A 27045-nucleotide genomic window follows, 5' to 3' on the forward strand; every position below is an offset into this window, starting at 1 on the left:
AAACTGTTTATTTGTGCTATATAAATAAACTTGTATTGTATAAGATGTTGGTAAGTCGACAAGAAAAGTTATTTAGGAAATAAATTATTTTAGTTATTGCATTTAAGACTGCTATACTACATGGAGCTCTAATAAAAAAGTAATATAGCCACACTGGAGATAGGATCCAAGCAGCTGTTGATCAAATGAGCACATGATCGAATGACGTCACTTTAGGGCACGCAACATGTATCCATGGCAACGCTCAGCAGTGACAGTTAACGGTCATCCGGTGATTTCATCAGATGGGGCCTTGAGTTCTCGCTTTTGTCGAAAAGCTATTTATTCTTTTATATTATTAGACATTATAGCTACCGTAACTACTGTTTATCTCCTAATGCTTACATTTGATGAAGTTTACCTTTTTAAACCTTTTCTGAAGTAGTCCCCCGCGGCTGCTGACTTTAGACTCTGTGAAGACTTTCTTAGCTAAAGTTAGCTTGTAAAGCTAAAATGATTAAACGTATATGATATTGGCAGATATTGAACTTGTATGGTAAAAATACACATGAGATGCCTATTTACGGCAAAAATGCATACGTTATGTCCCCTAAATTTCGGTCTTTACAAATCTTTTGTCAATGGATAAACGATAGTCCTAGACATATAAAGTCATAACACTACTGAATATGTTCATTTTGTTGTTTTAGGTTAGAAGACAATGGGAAGAAATTCCATCGACTAACCACAGCTGACAACCAGAGACACGCGGTCACACCATCCACCAAAACACACACACACGAAAATAGCCCTGCAACTGCCTCTGTTGTCTTTGATTAGCTTAAAAGTACAATAAAATGACATTTAGAGGATTTAAAGCGAAAGTCCCCTAAACGTCTCGAATGGCCGCTGCACGTCCTGTGAACGTCACTGTAAATGTCCGGTGAACTTCTTCGTGAACGTCTGCTCGACGTCAAGCGGACCCTACACGCTGATGTCCTGGGAACGTTTGCAGAGGCCATTTAGGGGACGCCCTGGGGACCTTTTTTTGTTCGGAGTGGGTTCGCGAATCATTTGAATCAATTCAAGAGTTCGGAGCGGGTTTGCGAATAATTTGAATCAATTCGAGAGTTCAGAGCAGGTTCGCGAATCATTTGAATCAATTCGAGAGTTCGGAGCAGGTTCGCGAATCATTTGAATCAATTCGAGAGTTCGGAGCGGGTTCGCAAATCATTTGAGTCAGTTCGAGAGTTCAAAGCGGGTTCGCGAATCATTTGAGTCAGGTTGGGGATCCCGAATCATTTGAATCAGTTTGGGAGTTCGTAGCGGGTTCGCGAATCATTTGAGTCAGGTCGGGAGTTCAAAGTGGGATCGCGAATCATTTGAGTCAATTTGGGAGGTCGGAGTGTGAATCATTTGATTCAGTTCAGCAGTTCGGATCTGGTTTGCAAATCATTTGAGTCAGTTTGGAAGTTTGGAGCAGGTTCGCGAATCATTTGAGTCAATGCTTTAAGTGGGCCAGTACGCACCGGTACTAAAAATTTGAACTTCCACATATAGCTCTTGAGCGTACTGCTCAGAAGAGTCGTTCATTCTGGAATCGGATTATACTGGTCGCATTAGCTAGCTATGTGATTTTGATTTATTTAAATAGAACTGGTTCCTAAGAATCATTTGTTCGGGAATCCTTCTACATTGGTCGTGTTGTGTGTTTGTTTTATGCGCAACTCACATTGACAGTTCAACAGAAAGATTTGCTTTCAAATTCACAAGTCCGATATGATTTAGCCTACTGTATTTTCCTGTGATGGCGAATTTGTAAGCTATTGGTTTATACTTAAATGTTAAATCTTGTGTGGAAATTTGCTGTAGTTGAGATTGTGATTTATGTATGTACTTTAATTGCTTTACTCAAGTGTTAATCACATTTCTTAGCTTATTTACAGCAATTAGTTTACCCGACATCCATCTTGATCTTCAAGAATCTATAATGCACTTATATAGCCTATAGGCTACTCACTTTTCACTGAGGAGTCATCAAACTCTGTCAGGGGAACCTCATTCAGACGTGCCTGCAAAGTTTCACATGAGCTCACCTGTCCAGTTGTGGTTCAAAATGAAGCGGCGAGCGGGACCGGCCTCCTTAAAAGATATCATACATCATCAGATTGCATTCTGGGGACAATGGGATCTGCACTCATTCAAGGCCTAGATTTCCATTTCAATTTTCTGCTCAGTGGAGTTGATGTATGTGGCGAATCGCTCCACAGCCTCGCTCTCCACCGGCCCGTTCCATCTTCACACCATTTATTAGCCTAGAATCCCGGTGACCTTGTCTCCCCGCTCGCGCTGACGCCACACCTGCTGTCACCAAGAGCAGAGCGAAGCGCCGAGCCGCAAACCCCAGGACATTACACTTATCTGAATCCAGCACACTTCAATTTGGTATGAGTCTGCACCCTGCATCTGGGCCCCATTTCAAGTTGTAGGTTAAACTTTACTTTCACTCTCCCCTGGAGAAGAATGCAGCGGTGGATGAAGAAATGTCAGTGCGCTTTTCTGAATCCTGAATGTATAGATGGTTACATGATGAGATGAAGAATAGTTGTCTTTTTTTGTGGTTATCATTGTTATTGGTTGTTGTCATTGTCGAGTGATTTATATATATATATATATTTAAATTAATTAAATTAAAATTAAAATACACAAAAATGAGAATAAAACAAATCCATACAAAATGAATAATAACTTAATAAATAATAAATAAATAAATACAAATAATGATTAAAATAAGTACATAAAGCTTAAGTTAAAATAAATGTAAAAAAGGGATTTAAAAAAGTACATAAACAAGTGTAAACAAAATGAATGCATGAAAAATAAATAATAGAAATAAGATTAAAATAAATAATTGACAAAAGTAAATTAAATTAATAAAAAAATACATGGAATACAAATTAAAGATGAAAATAAGTAAATAAAACTAACATCAAATACAAAGTATATTAAAAATAAATAAGTTAAACTATAAAGTACAGTATTGATGTAACTTTATAGAAACTCAATATTTTCCAAATAATAATAATTTAGACATTTATAATATTCATGGTTCTATAGTATATACATTGGGGGGTGCCTTCACATTTTAGAATGGGATTGAAGATCCTAAAGCCTATGTGGCTCATAATTTACATGAAGGTTATTGTTTTGAACAAATATTTTATGTATTATTGTTATTTGTTTATGTTGTGGATAAGACTTCAAATTATGCAGCTTGTTAAGCATAAGTGTTCATTCCTTTTTTTAAGTTAGCAGATAATAACATAGACCAAAAAATTACATTGATGAAGGGACAGACTTCTGCGCTTTTTTATTATTTTTTTTACTCTTTTGGCTATTATCTAACAATCATGTCATAGCAACAAGTTAAAACTACTCAGAACACCTTATCAACCATACAGTATAGCAGTGGCCTGTAGCATTAGTAGTGAGTTTAGCATGGACAAACATCACTCACATTTTCTTCAGAAATCGTAATAATATAACGTGGAGTATTTACATGCAAATTCTGATCTTTTGGAAATCTTTCTCATGTTAACTATTGCAGACTTTTGCGTTGCCACCAACAGTTTTTCTTTACACTGCTGAGAACAGAGCCCTCACATCACAAGAGAGATTGGTTGGTGTTTGTGCATGCTAGATTGAGTCGGCCTGTGATTACATTGTTTCCCGATGTCAAATAAATCACTACACGCACGTTCACTTCATACAAGCATTTAGATAATGTCCCGAGAGTTAATTGGCCCTGTTCCCTCTGCCAACCCTAAGCATATTGATCTATAGTAATTACTCTTGAGGTACGACCTGAGAGCCCGCGAAGAGACGACGTCACAGGAATGGATAACATTTATCTGAGAGCTCAGGCCTTCGCGAGCGCCATGAAATTCTGACAAGGAATTCTTTGAAGCTGACAGAATAATTAAAAACATCGACCCAGCCTCTATTGATGGGTGAGGGAGATGTGGAGGAAGAATGAGAGTGAATTAGCATTTTGACCTTCCTGTTTCAATGGCACGGATGCCCCTTTCTTTCCAGGGCACACGGTGGACTCAAAGAGACATTATAGACCTCACTCTGGGAAAGGTGCGTTATGGGACAAATACAGAGAGAGAGAGAGAGAGAGAGAGATTAATGTCATATTACCTATTCAGCTTCTCATTGCAAACAGTTTCTCCAAAGCGAGGGCATATTTGAATATCTAAATTGTCTGTGCTGAGCTGGAATGGCAGCTAATGGGTCTTTGTCCTTGTCAGATTTCGGCAAGTCAAAAAGAAAAGCAGAATTTCACTGTTGAATGTGTAGGCCTAACTATTGCAGCTTCCTCATACCTGCTTGCCTTATATTGCAATTCTCAAAAGTTCACATATTATATGAGACTGGGTCTAGGCCTGGATGCCAATTTTTGGGGTGGGTTTATGTTTTAAATTTAATCTATGTATAGATAAAAGCTTTGATAGCTACAAAAATTGGCTGTTGAATAATTACACCATTATTATAGGGGGAAAAAAAACATTCAACACACATGATCATTTGTGACAACATGCCCCAGTGTCAGTAGTGTGAAATAACATGCACAAGAGAAACACTTTCACAGAAACATAGATTTGCATAACTGGAAACACAGAATTTATTTAATAATATACACTGTAAGCAAACAAACAACAAACTAATAAAAAAAATAAAACAAAGATTATTGTTGCAAGTTTTACAAGAATATTATTGAATATTATGTTGCTGGACAAAATGTTATGACGTTTATTTTAACTATATATATATACATTAATTTATTTGATTATTTTATTTATATTATTTTCTTTTTTATTTAGTGTTTAAATTGGGCGCAAATAGCATTTTCCCCACTATTTTTTTTTTATATACCAAAACGATTTTCATCATTAGCCTGAATTATGTTATTATTAGCTTTAATTTATTGTTATTGATTTATACATTTTATTATAGACATTTTATTTTTAAGTATTTATATTTTTTAATTCTTCCATTAATTTTTTTTTCTCACCATGCCATAATTTTTGAATTACAATCAAAGTCAACCTTGAGTAATTGTAAAGCTCTCGAAACACTCAGGCTTTGAAATGTTTAGTTGGCCTTCAGATTGTCTCACATCTGTCCTTGAGGAACAGCAGCGCTCTCTAAAACATCCTCCGGAATCCACGACCATCTCTGCATTCGCCCAGTAAAATAACTTAATATAGACAACCGAGTGGTATTGATTCTTCTCAGTGCAAATACTAGTCTCTCACCGTGAAATGAATAGTTCACAGCAGATAACTGATGATTTGATATGGCCTTCAGGAAGAATACACTTTCTACAGTAGATACAACAGTTTTTGTACTCAATATCACAGCAGATCCGAGCTGCCAGTGAATATGACTAATGGGATTCGTCTTGAACTGTTGTGGAGATGTGCTGTTGTTTGAGACATTCAGTTTTGAAGAGTGGCTTGCTGTTGTGATGCACACAGCAGGTCACAAGAGCCTGTGTGTTTTTTTATCATGCACTGAGGACATGAATCATTTTTCCGTGATGATGTACTTTAAGACAGGCAGACTTGCTGAATGTGGTTTTTCTCTGATTTTTTCACTTGTTATCATGCAATTTATTTATTGTAATTTAATTATTCTCTTGCTCATTCAGGATGCTCTAAATAACACATTTTGGGGAAAGAAAACCTATAAATATCAGGGAATATTAAATAACTCTTGAAATAATCGAAATGAAATTTTAAGGCTGTAAGTATGTCTTTCCGCATTGAAGTTTGCTAAATTAACACATTTAACATGTGCAGTCTTCTGGAACACTCCTGACTTACCCACATTTTTGTCTAACAAGGAAATTTGCCCATTAAGCCAATTTTCTAAACTTTTGGGGCCTTAAATGTTTTTGAATTAAGTCTCTTGAGTTTAAAATGGCTTTTTTTTTTTTTTTTTACATTTAGAATTAAGTTACACACAGCAATACTGTGAAATATTATTTCAATTTAAAATAACTCTTGTCTATTTTAATATATTTAAATGTTTAAACATTATCTGATTTAAATAAACATTTATTATTGTGCTTTTTTTAAAGTAAAAAAAACAGCATTTATTCAAAATATAAATCTTTTGTAATATTATAAATGTCTTTAATGTCACTTTTTGAGAAATGAAATGTGTCCCTCCTAAATAAAAGTCATTATTTATTTCTTACCAAAAAAACAAGAAAAACAAACAACAACAACAACAACAACAACAAAAATTAAATACCCCCAGACTTTTGAGAGGTTGTGTATATAAAAAGGAGAGTTAAGTTGAAATATGTGAACAAAGGAAATAAAATAGCAATTTTCATATCTGGAAATGCCATAAAAATTCATAAAATATTTATTATTGACTACACTGCTCAGCTCTACAATATTATGCATATTATATACGTGAGCACTAAACACATTTATTATTTGTGCATATTTCTCCTTGCGGTCCCTTGTCGAGGGCTTACTCTGGTGTATGTGTGTGTGAATTGACAGCGGCTCTAGAGCTGGCAGTCTTGTTGGTGAGGTGAGAGGGTGTGCTCATCTGGGGCGTTAATAAGACTGTTCCTGTGTGTCTGTGTGTGACCAGCGTGTGGCTGTCAGTCAGAGCCGTAACCAGCTGTACAGCATTAATTCACTCTGTCTGCAGAGGAATGACCATCCTGCTCCGCTCCATTACTCTCCGTGACCCTGGGAGGATGGCCGCAGGATTAAAGTCTGTCACCTCCCCTCCCCTTCATTCAGCACACTCAGCACACTCAGCAACTCCTGACTCATAGTCATAAAGCAGCTTTTTCAAATCCTGTTGAAATTTTTCCAGCGTTGTCTGAGCTTCAAGCCCACCTTTTTAGCAAAACCTCATGCAGACAAACTGCAATGCATTAATGCCTTTTGCAGATCTTGGTGTTTTTAACACCATGCTCTTCTGTTTAAGGTAGTTAAGGTAGTCCAAAATAGTTATATTTACATGCATATTCTAACCTTAGTCTAACATTTCAAGATATTTGACTTTTGAAGCATCTATTTAGACACCATGAACCATGCGCTGTAATTGACTAGTTTGTTTGTGCAGCGTTATTTTAAAGAATAGACAGCAACAGTACTGAAAGAAAAGCACAGCACTTGCAATTTTGTGCGACAAGTTTGCAATTAGATTTTTTAAAAATAGTTCCAGAAATAAGACAGCTGAAATCACAGCAATTTCAGTTTTGTGCATCACTTTTGCAGTTCAGTTTGGTCCATCCAAAAGCAATTTTATAACTCAGAATTGGACATTATATTATAATGTTTGGCAGTCATTTGAATATTTATCTGCTGATATCTACCTTTTAATTAATGTGTTAATATTAATGAATAAATTAGATAATATATTTATATAGTATACTTGTAATTTACTTGGAGCTTCTAAGCACATTTAGAGCATTAAATTGATGGTTATGAAATTGGCTTCTGTACACAGTGTGTTCTGCCATCTAGTGTTTACTCTGTGTCACTGCATAATGGAAAATCTTTGCAGTCTTCATCATTGCGAATCACACACTGAGTCTTATTTTGCTTCCTTGAGCCTTTTTACAAATCACAGTCATGCCTCTTAATCCTTGTATGATGGAGGATAGATTTGCCCTGCATACTAGTTAATGGTTTTAGTAATTCAAGAAACTGTTTATTCCTGCTGATCTTAGTCAAGTAGATCACTTAGTTTTACCTGATGTTGTCTAAAGGTCAAGTAAATCCAGAGGCAAAATAAACCCTGACTTTTTTTTTTTTTTTTTTGCACAGCCTAGTTTCCCTCTTCCTTCATACCTTTGGACAATGTCTTGCTGTTAAAGGAACGCACAAAGAAACATTACTAAAACTAACAGACTTTATTCAAAGTTAAATATTGTTAGTTGCACAAAGAAAACCCTGTATATTGTGTACAAGTCTCGAAAGAGGGTAAGCTGTCATCGGTCCATCACAGATCATCATGATCCTCGTGTTCATCCTTGAGCAGGATCTTGGCTTTCATCATGTTCTCTGCCACTGTGCACAAAGAAAGATATAGAAAAGGGACATGACTAACTAATGACTGTAGTAAATCAAATATTAATTATCAACATTAGCACACTGCCATGCATATAAAGTAGAAGAGAATGTGTTGAGTGTGAATAAACAAATGAACAGCTCGGTTCTGCTGTTGGGAGTCAGAAAGAGCTTGACAATAAAGATCTGGAGCCTCTCAGCGGAGCTCATTAGACAGAGACACTCACAGAAGTCCACGTCGCTCGGCTCATACGTGTACATTCGGTTGGCATATTTTCCAGCAATGTCAGCTCGCACAGTCAGCGACGGATCTGGGTGAAAGAGGAGAGAAGAGGGAGAAGAGTGAATCTCACGAACACACAAAAATAATTCAAATTATATTTTACATAGAGAATATAAAACCAGGGCTACCAGATTTTAAAGGCAGTAAAACAAAGAGGTCTACTAATATATGTCAGTACTTAAAAATGTAAACACTGGATAATATAATATAATATAATATAATATAATATAATATAATATAATATAATATAATATAATATAATATAATATAATATAATATAATATAATATAATTTTATTGTTTTTGAAAGAAGTATCTTATGCACACCAAGGCTGCATTTATTTGATCAAAAATAGTAAAAACAGTAAAATATTGTGAAATATTATAAATACATATATAATTATAAATATATATAAATAAACTGTTTTGAATATGTTTTGAAATATAGTTTATTCCTGTGATGCAAAGCTGAATTTTCAGCAGACATTTCTGTCACATGATCCTTCAGAAATCATTCTAACCCATGCTGAATCATTAATATTTTTTATTCAGCTCATGATGCTTTTTTTTCAGGATTCTGAAACTTTATTTATTTTAAACTTTATTATGAATATAAATAAGTAGCACTTAACAATTATGTTTTATTTGTTAACATTAGTTCACTACATTGTCACGCTGTCTGGTCTGTTTCCCTGGGTGTCCACTAGTGGTCTCACTTCCCCATAGGCACCTCACCGCAGGCATTACAATTCCCACAAAGCCTTGTCCCTCCATCACAGTAATTGCACACCTGTTAATTGCACTCAGGTGTCTTCACTTTCATCCCTATATTAACCAGTCCTTTTCTGTTTGTCTGCATGGAGTCCTTACTTTCCGCCACCTAGTTTCCTCGCGTTTCCTAGTTTTTGAGTTCCTGTTCCTGTTCTTGATCTTGTTTGTTTGTTTGTTTGTTTGTGTTTGGATTGATGTTCTGTTTCGACTCTTTCGATATTTTTGACTCTGATTTGGATTACCCCAATAAATCTCACACTGCACTTAGATCTTCCATCTCCTGTGTTCCCGTACGTGACATACATTCATTAACATTAACTAACAATGAAAGAAAACTTCTATTACTCTTAGTTAATGTAGATTCCAACATTTACTAATACATATTTAATTCTATTTAAGCATTGTATCTAATAATGATGTAACACAAGCTAACAAGGACTGACAATGAACAGTTATATATTTTTTTACTAACGTTAAACAAATATGAATAAATACTCCTGTAAGAATGTATTGCTCATTGTTAGTTGATGTTAGGGAATGCTTTAAATATACTGAAGTTGGTCCCACTTTATATTAGGTGGCCTTAACTACTATGTACTTACATAAAAAAAATAAGTACAATGTACTTATTGTGTTCATACTGTATTGTAAAACACTTTTACTGCTATTGAGGTGGGATAGGGGTAAGGTTAGGGAGAGGATTGGAGGTATGGGTAAGTTTAGTGGTGGGTTAAGGTGTAAAGTCTGGGTCAACAGTGTAATTATAAATGTAATTACAGAAATTAAATACAGATGTAATTACATGTCGTTTGTTTTAAATATAAGTACAATGTAAAAACATGTATGTACACAATAAGTACATTGTACTATATTATTAATTAAAATTTAAGTACATAGTAGTTAAGGCCACTTAATATAAAGTGGGTCCCTGAAGTAATGGAATCTAATTATAAAATGTAACAACATTATAAATGTCTTTTTAATGAAACTTGTAGTTAATTAAAACTGACACTGAAGACTGGAGTAAGAGTTGAAAATTCAATTTCGCCATCATAGAAAGAAATATACATTTGAAAATGATGCAGCTTTGGTAATCTTCCTTTAAAATCAATACAAATACAAAACCCATTAATTACAGAGTTACAATTATAGAATATTATCTGTTCATCCCAATTTGGTCACTGAACTGTTTAACAGGAATGTTGTGAAAACTCACCAACAAACAAGATCCTGGGGACATAGAAGCCATCAGGGGCCAAGTTAGTATCGGTGGTCTCATGCTGAAAATCACAATCACAGCGATCATTAGATGGTTCTTGCAGTTTCAGATGCATTTCTCACTTCAGTGTCTGCTGAATATTTGACCATATTTGTATGTTTATATAATAATAACAATAATAATTATAATAATAGTTACTGTACCACTAAGTTGAGCATGATGAAATCTGATTTGGCCAGCCTTTGAATAGTTTGATGTTCGGCAAAAGCCTTTTTCAGACCTAAAAGAAAGAGTAGAGAAAGAGATTAATACAGTTACATGCAAAAGCATTTTATGCAAACAAGCGATTCAAATTAAACACTGTTACTTTGGGATAGTGATTTAAAACAGGGGTTTAAAAAAAAAGTACAAATAAAGAATTATAAATTGATAAGATAAAAAAAAAAATCTTTAAGCCCCTGATTTAAAGGAACAGTGCACCTGTTACTTTACTATACAGGTTTGAACCTGTTACTTCTGGGTGAACTATTTATTTAAACACTCTAACATCAATCAATGACACTAATATTTTTTATTTCATTACAGATTGTGATGCACAACGCAAAAGATGCAAACCTTTACTGTGTGGACAATCCTCCAAATGATGGATGATCATCAGGGGCTTCTTACTATGATAAAACAGATATTTAAAATCTGTTCATATAACACACAAGTGAGAATGACAATGATTGCATCTTAAGGTACCTTTCAACCGCTTTAGACAGTCCTTCCTCATACGTCTGAACCCAAGTGATGTCATCACCCCAACCTGAATGAAATTTTGACACTTTTTTTTCTTTCTGTGATCAATTTTCCATAGCATAAGATTAAAACTGACATATTTGGGTCTGTTTATGTGCATGCAATTCACTGATACCTCTTGAGAGAGTTTGGACTGTTTTTTTCTTCCTTTGAGCAGAGACATCACAGAACACAAGAAACAAAAGTAATGCGCAGATCATCCAGTGCTGCATGATTATAGTGTTATGTTTCCTGAGGATAAAAGAGGAAGTCAGATGTGACTACTGCTCTGTTTTATTCGACTGTTTTTAAGGTTGGGTCCACCTACAAACATTGCATGACATTCTGTTAAATAGATGACAGGAGCTGTTCAACTGGACAAACGTGCTTGTGAAACTTTGTTCTGACAGCAAAGAGTGACAAATGTTCACTTAACTATTACAAGGCATTTTAATTTAATTAACTATCAGTTTTAGAATTTAACTTGCATAACTTAACTTATGTAACTTGTGATATTATTAACAACTTTGATCAGTAATTTCACATACAAATAATGTCCTGAATAAAATCAAATTACAAACTGAAAGTAAAGTTTTCATTTGAAATTCTAATAAACTACTGTTATTTTGCAGTCTCTAAAACAACGTACTTTTTATGTTGGCAAGTTTGGAATGAAATGCAAAAGAAACTCAAGCATGTGAAACAAAGTTCTCAGTGCTCCAACAAACAAAACAAACCAGCCTTTTTAAATGGATAATAAATTCAGATTCAGATCAATTCTTAAATAATTCTAAGATGTGAAGAAAAAAGCAAGTAAAAGAGAGCCTACCGGGAGTGAAACAGGTGAAGTAGATTCACTGTCCCTCTCTCTAAGTCGAAAGCAATTGCTACATTGTAGGCTATGTTAGGCATTTTTTATAGTCACACTATAAACCTCCCAAACAGGTTTTGCATGCTATACAGAATTCCTTTCACGTTTATTTAATCACAGAACCTCAGTGGACATCTATAGTATAAACTGATTTTTTCATCTGAAGATCTCTGTGGACTCTTCTGAGCCATTTCATTACAGAAAATATCCAATATCACAAAATATCCACATGCTGTTTTACTCTTCCAGAAGTGAGCTTTGAAAGCACATATGCACACGGTTATGCAACAACCACAGCAACTTGACAGTTTTAGGTGGAGCCTCCTGTACACTCTTTCGTTAACCTCTATCTGTATTTTTGTGATATGAGTATATTAATAATGGAGGCCCAGTGCTATCAGTTTTAAAAGTATTGATCTCTCTATCTAATGACTTGCCAGCTGAGATGAGTAGCTTTGTTTTTTTTAGTTTTTTTAATATGTTTGATTTAGTTATCTATCTATTTTAATTTAGTTTACTTTAGTTTTTCTCTAAACTTTTGGCTCAGTTTGAAAACCACTACCCTTTTTGAGCAAATCAAAATTACTAATTAGAAAAGTGTTTGATTTGACTGATTTATTTATACAATTTGTTTTATTATTATTATTATTATTGTGATTATTATTATTATTATTATTATTATTATTATTATTATTATTATTATTATTATTATTATCTTTTCATATTGTTATATTAACTAATGTATTAATTAACAATTATTTAAAAATAATATGATACATTTTTAATCTAATATGTATATATTTTATATTTTAATTATTTGTTATATCATGCATTTGTTATTTAATTAATTAAAATCTTATTTAAATCGCTTTTTAATTATTTATTTATTTTTACAAAGTGTTTCATTAATTAATTCATTTATTTATTCATTTTTGTTTTGGTTAATTTTTTTTACATTTACTATTAAAATTATAACCTTTCTATATTGTTAATATTAACTAGTGCATAAATAAACAAATATTTATGAATACATTAGTCAAAAATAATAGCTGGATTATGTAATCTAATCTGTATTTCTTTTTATATTTTAATTATTTGTTATATTGTGTATTTGTGTCTTATTAAATTAATTTAAATAAAAAATAATTAATGTAAATCTTGGTTTTAAGTGTTTATTTTTAAAATGATAAAATTATATATTTTTTCATTTATTTTTTGTTTTGATGAAAACCTTTTTATATTGTTATTATCAACTAATGCATAGATGACAAATATTTTTTAATTCTTTAGTCAAAAATAATATCAGGATTCTGTAATCTAAACTGTATTTCTTTTTATATTTTAGTTATTTGTTATATTGTGTATTTGTACTTATTAAATTAATAAAAAAAATAAATTTAAATCTTTTAAAAATTGAATTTAAATCTTTAAAAAAAATTATTTGAATTTTTTTTATTTTTCAAATTATATAATTATATATATTTTTAATTAATTTTCGTTTTGATGATAACCTTTTATATTGTTATCCTGAACTTATGCATAAATAAACAAATATTTATGAATACACTCAAAAATTTATGAATTTACTCAAACATAATATCTGGAACATGAAGGTCTGACGTAAGTTTGGACGGCTACTGTTGTTTGTTGTTGTCATGGACAACTGTAGCCCTTGACGAGCGTCTAGGTTCCGCGCAAGCGCAGAATCCACACAGCGGAGGATTGTGGGACAGAAAGCTATCGCCAGGGCAACAAGCAGAGTTTAGCGAGCGGAAATCTGCTGCTAGCAGAACAGTAACGGCAATTAATTATTAAACAAACAAATTTTACACCAAATACCGTTTTATTTTGTTGCCATGAACGAATCTGTAGCCAAAAAGACCCAGGAGACTCTGGGAAAAGTGATCAAGAAGCCTCCTCTGACAGAAAAGCTGCTCAGCAAACCGCCGTTTCGATACCTGCACGACATCTTCAGCGAGGTCAGTTATTCCAAACATTGTTTCTATGACACAAGTCTTGTTTTATTTCGTTCGCCGTCTACATAGTTACCTTTATACGCTTTAAATCCAGTTTTTAGATCTCGAAAAGCTAGCCTGCTAATGTAGCCTGCGCATAGTCGTCAAAATATTACAGATAAATCTCAATATATGTTTGTCTGATGGGTAACGTTACAAATCTCATATTAAGTGTAGTGTTTGGATGGCTAGAGCTTTAGTTTCAGTGCTTAGATGTTGGTGTTTTGATGGTGGCTAGTAAGCTAATATATTTACTAATACAATAACTGTTCAGTAATATCATCTTTCTCCTATCTGGGTTTAACATTACTGTCAGTACCTGTTGAGCTGTTGAACCTGGTTAACGTTACTAGGCATAGCTCCACATAGTTATGCAAACAAAACTCAAGGTTTTGCAATCTAGATGATCTTGACATTCATGTTGTACAGTAGGCTACATCTCAATCTAATGGCAGAAAATAGAAAAAAAAAAATGTTTGGCACCTTTTTGTGCTGTTGATTTTGTAATTAGGAGTATATTTCCTTAATGAACATCAACAATTGCCATCAAACACTAGTATTAATATATATGTGTGCATATGTAAATATGCTAACTAGACACTTATTTCTTGCTTATTTCAGTACTACCTTACAATCATTTGTGACCCTGGAGCAAAAAAAAAAAAAAAGTTGCTGGGGTATATTTGTAGCAGTAACGCAGCCAATAAATAAATAAATAAAGAAAGTATGGGTAAAAATTATAGATTTTTCTATTATACCAAAAATCTTGAGGATATTAAGTAAAGATAATGTTCCATGAAGATATTTAGCAAATTTCCTATCGGAAATATATTAAAACAGTTCATTAAAAAAAAAAGAAAAAAAAAAAATCACACTGTTCAATATCACACACTGAACGAATTAAAATAAAAAAGCAGAAATGCAATGATAATGATTAATAATAATAATAATTTCATATAATTTATTATTTTTAGTTGTTTGTCCATTATCATTTATATGCCATTAATGCCATTTTATGCACAAATTAATGTGTCAATTTCAATTTCTAGTATTTTATCAAAAGCCAAGGTGTTAAGATCATCAGAAACATCAATTCTGTCAGGTGTTTCCAAAGCTTTGGTCGTACAGGTGAGTTGGAAATAGACAGTATTAGGTAAAGGAAGAGGACAGTTAAGGATGTGTGTGTGTGTTTGTGTCCAGGGATAGGCCCAAGGTTTGTAAGCTCAGCTAAGATTAGCTGTACCGTCTGTCCACTGTATGCATACTCTATACACCTCTTGAGTTATGCTCGTAATAGTGTAATGTTGTGTTAAATCACATTATGTTTTTTATCCTAAATATTTTATAAATCCTTTCTCCATTATATGTTGTCATTAATGTAAACTGTTTACAGACGTGATGATCAAGTGTTCAAGATCGATCACTTATGAGGTTCTATTTCAGGTTGAATGCTCTTAGAAGGCCATTGACAACAAGGCAGTATTTATATTTTTGATTAAAAAAATTTGGTTGTAAAATCTTGTTTTCCCATTTTTTAGGTAATACGTTCTACAGGATTCATGAAAGGACTTTACGGAGAAGCAGAGATGAAGTCAGATAATGTGAAGGTAAGCTACCAATAAAAAACTTTTAGAGGAATGTTCAGGTGCACAGATTTTGTAAGTTATGTTAATATGTTTGGCCGGCTCTTCTTCATCCCAGTGGTCATGTTTGTTATACACTACCGTTCAAAAGGATGGGGTGAGTAAGATATTTTTTAAAGAAACGAAAATGCTTTTATTCATCAAGGATTCATTTAATTGATCAGAAGACAGTCAAGATGTTTATACTGTAATTTTACAAAATATTTCTATTTCAAATTAATGCTGTTTTGTTTTGTTGTTGTTTTTTTCCACCAACGAACACACAGAAACATGTCATGGTTAATTAAACAAGCTACTTTTAACATTAATAATAAGGAATAAATTACATTTTAAAATAAATTAAATTGTAATCATATTTCACAGTAATACTGTTTTTTGCTGTATTTTCGATCAAGTAAATGAAGATACTCCATGCATTACAAAATCTTACAAGCCTAAACGATTTAACAGTAGAATCATATTTTGTCTAAGTTTGAATCATATTTGTCATCATATTTGTTATTTTAACAAGGGGAAAAATAACTGAGTGCACCTTTAAGGCTATATATGTGAGCATATGTAAATGTGCTAACTAGACACTTATTTCTTGATAATTTCAATACTACCTTACAATCATATGTGACCCTGGAGCACAAAACCAGTCTTAAGTCGCTGGGGTATATTTGTAGCAATAGCCAAATAAACATTGTATGGTTCAAAATTATAGATTTTTCTTTTGTGACTCTCACGGACAATCAAAAATGGGCAAAAATGTGGGAGCTAGTTGCTGAAGCCACGTCCACCTAGCGTGACGGCACTGTCAGCAGTGGCAATCCACCTGCCACTCAAGTGGCTACGCCCTTAATTATGCAGAACTTTAAGTCTTAATATAATTTAAACGGATGAGTTATAAGAAAATTCACCCCCCCATGAATTGCAGTTTTAGTCACTTCCTTATTGGCCTCACAAGAGAGAGCGTGAGGTTGGCGCTCAGTTCCATGAAGATATTTAGCAAATTTCCTACCGGATAATATATATTGACATTTTTTATTTAGTAATATGTATTGCTAAGAATTCATTTGGACAACTTTTAAGGTGATTTACTCTTTATTTAGATTTTTTTTTTCACCCTCAGATTCCAGATTTTTTAATAGTTGTATCTCGGCTAAATATTGTCCGATCCATACATCAATGGAAAGTGTATTTATTCAGGTTACAGCTGATGTATTAATCTCAATTTCGAAAAATTGACACTTAAGACACAGTTTTATGTTCCTTGCCAATCAATCCACCTTCTTGGCAGTGAAACATCATGTTACAGTTGTCCTCTCGTATCTACCTGATCTTCTGCCTCATTAAATGTTCTTGGATTCTATAGCCACCGTATCTCAGACTTCCACTCTGCTGTTTTTTTGCTGTTTAGGTCTTGACATTGATCAGATAACAAAGTGTAACTCGACTCAACATTTAATTAGCTTGCCAAAGTCTCACATCTTGGTGAGTCATGAGGTGTGATAAATTTCCCTGTTTAAAGCTTTGTGCCTTTTACTAGCTTTAGTATCAGTATCAGTGACCCTGTAAGAGATGCCGGTTACTAGCTAGCCAGAGCACTCTGTGTGCAAAGTGAGAAGTTCATGTCTGATCCTTCTCCAAATGTGGAGCAGTGCTGAAAGCATGTATAATAAATGACCTCCCCACACCTGTGCGACCATGACATTCTAATGTTTTGATAGCGCCACAGTTTGAACACTTTTCAGGGGAATCTCTCTACAGATAGCTTGCTTATAGATGTATAGATGCATGCCATCTGGGCCATTAGAATTTTGTTACCAAGAACTACATAGGAAATACACCTATTTTGTAACAATCATAATAATTATATTATATAATTGTATATCAATGTATAGTATTTGCAGTTTTGTATTTCTTTTCTGATTCTGATTTATGCTGATTTAAAATAAAAAAGAACTACAGTTACATTGTATAGCATTAAGGAATTTCACCACTGAGATTAAAGGAAATTAAATGCTCAAAATATTCAGTGTTTGGACCCATTAGTCTAAGAAAGTATAGAGGGAAAACTTGCTTTAATGTCATAATTAATACAATCTTAATGGTCCTAAAATGTGCTCCATTTTATGATTTTTTTCTTCTTTTTTTGTGTTGAAATGCTTGTGACATGAATATGTTTTCATCAAATTTGCATATTAGAATGATTTCTGAAGGATCATGAGACAGTGAAGACTAAAGGAATGATGCAGATAATTGAATTCTGCTGTCAAGAATATATACAATACATTGCCGCAATATATATGTATAGAACTGTATAATAAATTGTAATAATATTTCACAAAATTATTGTTTTTACTGTCAAATGTGCTTAATTTTCATATTATCATAATGCATGAAGTCATGAATGCATCTTAATCATTCTAAAATGAGCTTTATTTAATGCAAAATAAACAAAATTACATTTATTTTGTGTTGCAATGTATGTGACGTTTTCTTAAATTCGCCTGATTTTAGTGATTAGCTTTATGATACATTCCTATCTGGGTATTTGGGGAAAGCCTATAGTTGGATATTAAACACTGCTGAGTGTGTAAAATCATAACAGATACAGGTTGTTCTGCCGCTGGGACCTCATTAGGAACCTCATGAAGCACGAAAGCATTAAATGACAATATGGACACTTGCACTTCATCATAAGTAGCAAAGCAGAAATACAGAAAAAGAGGGTTTAATGAAGTGGACACATCATCAAGCTGCTGGTTATGATGTATGTACTGTTGTCTTCAAAGCATCAGGATAACTTTAGGTTATTTGTGTGGAGTGCAATTAAGCCTAAACCTAAAATAACTTGGCTATACCAAAAAAAAAAAAAAAAAACATTTGGTGGTGACCAAAATGATGAAACTTCTTCTGTTCTTTTAGTTTAATTCTTATAAGAAAAATATTATTTTCTTGACGTAACATTGTTTGTGCAACATTTAGTCAGGGTATCTGATACTGATATTCTGTTCGGAAGGTTCTAAACATGTCCACGTGCCACATGTTTTATAAAGTACTTACAGAATGAGACAGACACCACAAATTATTTACTTAAGATAAAGTTACAGATCATCTGGATTTTTCAGTTGTTACTAAAGTGTGTAATTGTTAAATTCTACAAATTTTGCATCGGACGATGTCTACAGTGAAACATGTTGACCGACGTCGACATTGGCAGGGCGGGGTTGTGTTTAATGGTCAGTTTAATGCATTCATGCTGCATAAAAGTATTTATTTAAAAAACAATAATAAATAATAAAAAATAAATAAAATCTTACTGACCTTAAAGATTTTCTTTTAGGAATGAATGTATTTCCAGTATCTTTTAAAATGTGTAGAATTCTTAATATTTAAGATTATTTTAAGATTATATGGCCCAATAATGCTCCATTTTGTAGAAGTTAAAAATATTTTTTATCACATTAATGAAAGTAAATTGCAGTTTCAATAACTCTTTTCTCTTAATGTTCCCTTCAGGACAAAGACTCAAAAATAGTGTTCCTTCAGAAGGCCATCGATGTGGTGATGCTGGTTAGTGGAGAGCCCTTGGCTGCTAAACCTGCTCGAATCGTAGCCGGATACGAACCTGAGAAGACCAACGAGCTGCTGCAGATCATTGCTAAGTGTTGTCTCAACAAGGTCAGTTCTGCGATTAAAGACCACTCCGCTACTCTACTTCTAGATTCTAGATTTGCTCAAAGCCATTTAACTAGTGAATGAATCAAGACTAATGATGTCCAAGCAGGGGGTAATTTATAGACATATTCATTTAATTGTACCCTTGAGCTTTTCTGAAAGTTAAGGAGCGATGAAACATCACCAACAGCATTATCAGGGGAGCCCACTGATGCCTGCAGGACAAAGAGCAGAGGTGAAACATAGAGCTGAATGACAGCTCAGCTGCCGTTCTACAGACCATTGGGATATTTTATAGGTTGCAAGAGAAAAAGACATGAGATGGCCATATTGGTCAAAGTTGCTGGAAAGTGAAAGATTATAGGGGTGACCCAGGTACAGGAAAATCAACAATCCTGCTCTGTCACCTTAAGTCTTCAGAAGTCAAATGATAGCTTTCTGTAAAGAACAGACAGAAAATCATTATTCACTGACAATCTTTCCATGTGCCCAGCTCTCAAATCACGTATACATTTGTGAACTGCATATTGAACGATTTTTTGCATTGGAATCAATATTAAAATAAATAAATAAATAAAAATATATTAACCCTTACAGTTAATTTGTGTAGCAATAACTGTAGCAAATATAGCTATTGTTCATTGTGAAGTCTATGCATTAACTAAGGTTAACTGATGAGATCTTATTGTGTCATTTCCTTTTCACTTTAATCTGTGTAAAATTTTTAACTATATGTTTTTTTTTTGTATATTGCTTTTTTGTATTTAATACTAGGGATGCACCGGTTGACCGGCCATAAATCGGAACCAAGGTTTTTGGTCTTCTTTAGGCCGATTTTTCGGGCAGCCATTCAGCACTGGAAATGCAGAGCTACATGTCTGAGGCACAGATAGCAGCCAGGAAGTGATCAGCCGTTGGTGTACTGGCGCACAAATAAGAGTCCCGTGAGCTTACTGTTACTGAACACGGGTAGACCGTGAAGAGATGCTCAGATCAACTTCTCACGTGTTGGATGAGAAACGATGTGATAACTGTTTTAACTGTGATAAAACTTTTTTTTTTTTTGTAAAGTGGAACTTGCATACACGTTTGAAAAGCCAGAAGTCAATGACAGTTGATTATTTTTATTTTACCTTAAAATTACATCGACTTAATTTGATTTAAAAATCACATGCTGTAGCACACTGAGAAAAAGTGTTTCATTCATCCAATAAAAAAAATTTAGGGTAATGATTCACATCTATATTTTTTTACTTCAGAGAATAGTTATTTATTTTTCATTGGCTCAAGTGAAAAAAATATAGATGTGAAAACACTTTGCATCTTTGTTTTATTCACACCAACATTATTTGATTTTAAAATTTTGGAATAATCTATTTATATAGCATACTTTTATTTAGTCTGTAAATAAAGACACTGGTAAAGACCTTTTTTTTATTTAAAACCAAATTTAAAAACTAAAATACTGAATGCTGATCAAGAAACATCTTATTGAATGTGTGTTGTTTGGATTATAGAACTATGCAGTTATTGCCTTTAATTTTACATGGTTACAGTTCATCTTTAAATTTAAGGCCAGTTCTCTGTAGTTTCAACCCAATTCAAAAACAAAAGCTAAATGCTGATGTCTGTAATGTAGCTGTTAATTTCAGATGGTTGCAGTTATTGTTTTCAATAGCTAAAAGCCAGCTTGGCCTATTAAATACCAAATAAACATCTTGTTTATGCAAACTTTCCTTTCTTGTTTGTTGCTTAAAGATAAAAATATCGGTATCGTAATCGGCCAGTTTGTTTGTAAAAAATCGGTATCGGAATCGGCCATGAAAAATCATGATCGGTGCATCCCTATTTAATACAATACAAATGTTGTTAAACCTTTTATACTGTATTATGACAAAACTTTTTTTGAAAACTAATTTTCAATATCGTGATAATGCCATATACCGTGATAAAAGCATTAGCAATGAATCCCAACATGAAAATTTGATATCGGCATATCCCCAGTTAAATGTAAATATTCTAAAAACATAACAAAATGATTTAAACTTGAACTAAAATGAAAACTAAAAATATGAAAATGAAAGCTGATTAAAATATTAATACTACAATAGTGAAGTACTAAAATAACACTTTACAACATACAGATCACCCGCAATACTCTTTTGGAAACAGTGAATTTTGTTTCAAGCACCACCACACTTTTTCTTCAGAAAATGTAACAACTTTGTTAGTGATTTGTCAAATTTATTTGTATTTTGCTCTTCACCATACACATTGTTTCAAAGCGGCTTCATAGAATGCGATACTCTGTGCACACATATTTAACAGATTTTGTTATCCAGAGTGACTAATAGTCCATTTATTCCAGGGAGAATCCCCATGAATTGTATTATTAACCAACATTTTTCTTCACCAGCCCAGATCATTAACCACCATGCTGCCCCATCTGTTTCCGAATCCTGAATTTGGTGCGAGATCCTACTGAGGGTTGCTTGGGTCTTGTGTTTATTATATTAAACTGTTGTTTAACAGCGTGTTCTCTCCTTGTTCCAGCTCTCCAGTGATGAGGCTGTTAGACGGGTGTTAGCTGGAGACAAGGTGGATCTGAAGGGGAAGCCCAGCACCTCTAGGTCCCAGGACAAGGAGAACAGAGAGGGCAGGGAGCGCCACCGAGACCGTGAGGTGAGACCTGCTTGAGGCTTTGACATTTTCATCTGAACCAGAATTCTGTTGTCTTGTATCAATATTCATTTCCTCTGCTTGTCTCCCTTGGGCTTTTTAAAATTTGTATTAATGACATCTGTAATTAAGACTTTTGTTATGAAAGTTATAATTTAATATAGACTCTGGCTGTTGTCCAGGAGACGAAGGGCATCAAGGAGAGCAGCGGGAGCCGAGAGCAGAAAGATCCAGATCAACCAAAAGATCAAGAGAGCAAGAGAGATGACAAGGACCGCCGGCGAGATGCTGAGAGGTCAGACAAGGCACGCGAAAGAGACCGGACAAAAGACAGAGACAGAGACAAGGACAAGAGCCGGGATCGGGAGAAAGACAAGACCAGAGAGAATGAGCGGGAAAAGGAAAAGGAGAAGGACCGCAACAAGGACAAGGAGAGAGAACGAGAGAAAGAAAGGGATAAGAAAAGGGAACGAGAATCTCACAAAGACAGGGAACGAGACAAGGAGAGAGAGCGCGAGAAAAGACGGGAGAGAGAAAGAGAAAGAGAAAAAGAACGACACAAAGAGACTGACCAGAAGCTAAAGGACAGAGGCGATAGAAAGGTTTGCTCATGATTCTGTAGCTTTACGCACCAGCCACAGTGACAGATGAATGACAATTTTACCAGTGTTTTTCCAAACTCTCTTAAAATCCCATTTAAACCCAGAAATAACATTTTAAAATAGTGAAAATTTAACAAAAATATTTTGCATTCTGCGCTATTTCTAGACCTTACAGCATATTCCTGTAACATTTAAACTCTGAAGGCTATTAAACACTGAGTCCAAAATTTTTATCAAAACTTTTTGTATATTAAAAAAAATAAATATGACCTCGTATTTCTCCCAAAAAATTCGGATCACATTCGATTTTCTGCGTTTTCACATCCATAGCAAGCATTTTGATAGGAAAGGATGACGAATCCGAATTTTTTTTTTTTTAAATGCATATGAAAATTTCTGTGTGCACGGACCTTAATTCTCAGCTTTCAATACTTGATATCAGCTTGTCTTCATCCACAGATCAAAGCAGCAGAGGAGATCAGCAAGCCAAAGCCTCACCCAGAGGTTGTGAGTAAAACACTTGAAGCCGAAGCAGACGAGGTAAGAGTGATTTTTCTCATAACCTCTGTTTACGCCCTTTACGTTTGTTCTGTAGGAATGGGCCATCATCAAGGCTTGTTGACGTAACATTCCCAATAGTTTATTGTTCTTGTCTTTGTTCCTCTGAATTGGAGGCCGAGGGTGGTGAACTGGAGGTACCAGTCTTGTAGTGACGTCAGTGCTTGCTTTGCTTGGCTGTAGAATAATGGGTGTTTTGTATATTTGGCATTGTGCATAGACAGTCTAGATGGGAGAGGATTTCTTATCAGGCTTCAGCAGTTAGGAATACTTTTTGATGCCCAGGTTCAGACTTAGTTAAGAATTTTACCTGCCATGGTAACATTTTCTCTGGTCCTGAATAAAAATATTATTATTATTATTATTTTAAGATTTTAAAGGTGTCAATATACATTACTGCTACAAATTTTTTGTGTTGACAACTTGAGTTTTAAGTTTTCTTTGATGACTAGAAAGTTTAGTAATAGTAAAAAAATAAAAATAATAATTTACTGTCACTTTTGAAAAGTGTAATACATCCTTGTTGAATAGAAATATTAATACTTTTACTGACCCCATACATTTGAATGGTAGTGTGTATGAGAAGTACATTTTCAATAAACATTGGCATTTCTTTTGAAGACAAATATCATTTTTTATTTTTTTATAGACAAAATAAAGTGTCAGTATAGCTATTTAAAGGACCATTCTAAAACTTAAATTCACAAAAACTTCTGGACCTTAAGGATTTTGTAAACAGAAGCTACATTTGATGTGTATAAAGGGAAAAATTACTCAAAATAAAATGTATATACGGAAAAGGAGACTTTGGACAGATAGTTTTTATGTGACAAGAGAAACTGTGTGAAATTGTAGCTTCTAGTATTATTTCCTGACTAGTTTTGTCGCTTCATGTCCATGTGTCTTTGCAGCTTCAGTAGTTTTTTTTTTCATTTAAAGTAGTAAGCTTTTTTTATTAGGCTAGTTGCTGATAGTTGCGTTGAGTTTATTATTGAGTTTATAAGTGTACTATATAAATGTTGACGTCTTAAGGCCCTTGTTGCGTTTTGTTTTGTCATTATTCAGCCTACAGATCTCTTTGAAATCCAGGTAATTTTTGTTTGTCCCAAGAAGTAAAAAAGGTTTTTCCTGCATTTTCTTATTGCCCGAATCGGTGATTTATATTTAATGTGTGCACCAAGAAAAGATTGTATCAGAAGATTGTTTGTCTTAGATGGTTTGTAAAGAAAGAGAACTCGCGTGTTTATTGGCTAATGTCAATCTAAGTGCTCCCCAGGAGAGGAACTCCTAGTGGAAATGCATGGAAACTAATGTCTTTCCTCATTCCTTTCAGGCTGAGAGTCCTTCCCGAATCCCAAGGCCCTCATCGGCTAAAGGACAGCGGCGACGGCCCAAAACAGGAGGTCAAGGTACTAAATGTTTTTCTTAACAGATTCTATTAATTATTGACGTACAGTGCATTAATGCGTTGTTGCATGTCCAGCTGGATCTGTTTAGTTGCGTCTAGCAGCACAGCAGCACGTCAGATATTGTTTAATGCGATTAGTCTTAAATAATGACATGGATTGTGTATCTCTGTTTCAGATGAGACTGACAGTGAAGGAGGTGAGTGTTGTTTTCTTTAGTGAGCACCTCGTACCAGGATCCAAATCACATCTTTTTGCTATACCTGCCAGTGGCTGGGCACAATCATTTTTACTAAGTATTATATACTAAGTATTTTTACCAGCAAGGAAACTGTATTGAACTTTATTTTGTATTTGTTTCATTTTTTTTTTTTTGTCAAAATATAGTAAATAAAATCTCTCTCCTTTTTAGTTAGTATATTTTTTTATTTTTCTTTCTTCCAGAAAGGGAAGCCCCTTCAGCAGAGAAACCAGTCCCCATTGAGAATGGAGACATTACGGATTCTGTGCCACCTCAAACAACACACAGGTTTGTTCTTTCTTTCTTTTTTTCTTTTTTAATTAGTGGTAATGATCCCATAAGTATGTTGATTTAAAGATAAAAATGGCTACATTTCCATCCAATGATAACAAAGTAAGCCAGTGTGATAATGTGCTGAGGTGTTTGTGGGTGGATGGAGTGGATCATATATGCCCCCGTGAGAGATTGTCTGGCAGTGGAAGCCACTGATGCAAATCCCTCGCTTTCACTGCACTGTACCGCAAGATCTAACCACAAGATATCACTCTCATCCAGATCATTACTCTTGGTTCTTGAGACTGTTTTTGTAAGCATTTAGCCATATATTTCTGTTACTTAAACTCCCCACGCATTAAGTTGCATGCATACTTCACAAAAAGTGCTTGTGTATTTCCCGTGTGAACGTATTTGTTCTTCTTTGATTTGAATGTTTATGTGAGTGTAGACGGTTACCTCGGCCTAGCAGTGCACGACCGGCAGCCCCCCGCGTCAAACGACAGGAGAGCTACACTGATCATGTGACCCCAGCAGAGAGGTAAGAGATCTCTCAGTTTCTCACTTTATACTAAAGTAAGCCACAAGTAGGCCTGTCATAACAACTTTTTGTTGTGCGATATATCGGTTCAGAAATAATTGCGGTAAGCTATATTATTGACATTTTAAAGAACATTTTATGCCACTGAATATATAATCATAATGTAACAACATAATAATGCAAGAAGGCTTACACACTTCCAAATGACAACTAATTTTTTTATTTTTAAGAATATTTAGATCGTTGAAATCAAGTATCAAAATATTAGATACCTTAAAAGACCTGAATAAATAGTAAAGAAACATTTTCAAAGAAAAAATGCAAAGTAACAAGTCCAAAAAGAGAAAAATGCACAAAGAACTTCTATGGAGATGTTTCTCTGTGCAGATTTTTCCCAGACCTTCTTTTCTCTGTGAATTAAGGGTGCAGCATGCTATTGCTGAAAAACACAGTCACTACTTAGCAGTCAGATGTCCATATGCACAAAGGCACAGATCTCTAAACAAGATCATATATGCAGATTTTTTTTTTTTTTTATTTGAACTAGCACCTCATGACAACACGCTATGTACAAAAAGCTGCAAAAGACACAGGTGCAAGTGGAATGTACAAAACAGGGTGGCATTCATTTTTAAGTGAATATAATGGGTGATATATTGTATCACTAAAAATTATTGGAGTCATGTTCATATATTGCACGATAAGTCGATATATTGTGACAGGCCTAGCCATAAACGGGCTGCATTACAGTGATTTTACTTCAGGTAGGGGTTTCTTACCTGTTATTCCGCTTTAACATTCTGTAATAGGGACATACTTTACCATTCAAAATTTGGGCATGGTAAAAATGTTTTATATTTTTTTAACCTGTTAACTGTCACTAACGTTTTTGAAGATGGACATGAATGTGCATGATACAAACCTAAATTTTTATAATTCATGACTGAAAACATTTTGTAACATGATTTTGATGTGCCATTTACATGGTAATGCAATGTCTGATTTTAAAATGGGTTTTGAAGGAAGAATTTTGAGATTTTATGTTTTCAAGTGATATATAACTTCTGATGATTTCTAAAATGTGATAGAGAAAAAGGCAACGAGGAAGTCTTATTTCTAAACAAAGGTCAAAGCTCCTTTTGTAATGTAGATTTCTGAGGGGGCACTCTTGTCATAAATTCATCTATTACTTTTCCTACATAATTTTTAAAAAACAATATTGGTATAATATATATTTGGGAGTCTTAGACCTTTCCAACGATATATAGTTTGTCAAGATTAGATTAGATTTGATTGTAATATAGTATAGTCAACGTAGGCGTACCGTATACGGGACGGGGTGACATTTAACAGGTTAAAGAAGTCTCTTATACCAAGACTGTATTTATTTGATCAAAATACAGTAAAA

At 34.0% G+C, this 27045-nt stretch overlaps 2 protein-coding genes across 2 annotated transcripts in view; one reads left to right on the forward strand and one right to left on the reverse strand.

The window, feature by feature from the left end:
• Positions 1-7918: 7918 nt before the first annotated feature.
• On the reverse strand, positions 7919-12102 carry LOC127965400 (anterior gradient protein 3-like). The gene is made up of 8 exons (XM_052566210.1): positions 11972-12102; positions 11279-11394; positions 11107-11170; positions 10978-11030; positions 10566-10642; positions 10360-10423; positions 8318-8401; positions 7919-8090 (listed from the first exon to the last, which is right to left on the reverse strand). Exons 1-8 carry the CDS (start codon positions 12052-12054, stop codon positions 8023-8025), a joined length of 609 nt encoding a protein of 202 aa, XP_052422170.1. The 5' UTR covers positions 12055-12102; the 3' UTR covers positions 7919-8022.
• Positions 12103-13699: 1597 nt separating this feature from the next.
• LOC127965488 (TRAF3-interacting protein 1) overlaps positions 13700-27045 on the forward strand; it is a 28276-nt gene continuing 14930 nt past the window's right edge. Inside the window, exons 1-10 of the mRNA XM_052566298.1 lie at positions 13700-13992; positions 15567-15635; positions 19179-19340; positions 21891-22019; positions 22199-22618; positions 23078-23158; positions 24510-24585; positions 24761-24781; positions 25027-25111; positions 25548-25637. Of these exons, the coding sequence (XP_052422258.1) occupies positions 13870-13992; positions 15567-15635; positions 19179-19340; positions 21891-22019; positions 22199-22618; positions 23078-23158; positions 24510-24585; positions 24761-24781; positions 25027-25111; positions 25548-25637 (1256 nt within the window). The 5' untranslated portion in view covers positions 13700-13869. The remainder of the gene's footprint in view (positions 13993-15566; positions 15636-19178; positions 19341-21890; positions 22020-22198; positions 22619-23077; positions 23159-24509; positions 24586-24760; positions 24782-25026; positions 25112-25547; positions 25638-27045) is intronic.

Source organism: Carassius gibelio, chromosome B9 (genome assembly GCF_023724105.1).
Source record: "Carassius gibelio isolate Cgi1373 ecotype wild population from Czech Republic chromosome B9, carGib1.2-hapl.c, whole genome shotgun sequence".
NCBI classification, from domain to species: Eukaryota; Metazoa; Chordata; class Actinopteri; order Cypriniformes; family Cyprinidae; genus Carassius; species Carassius gibelio.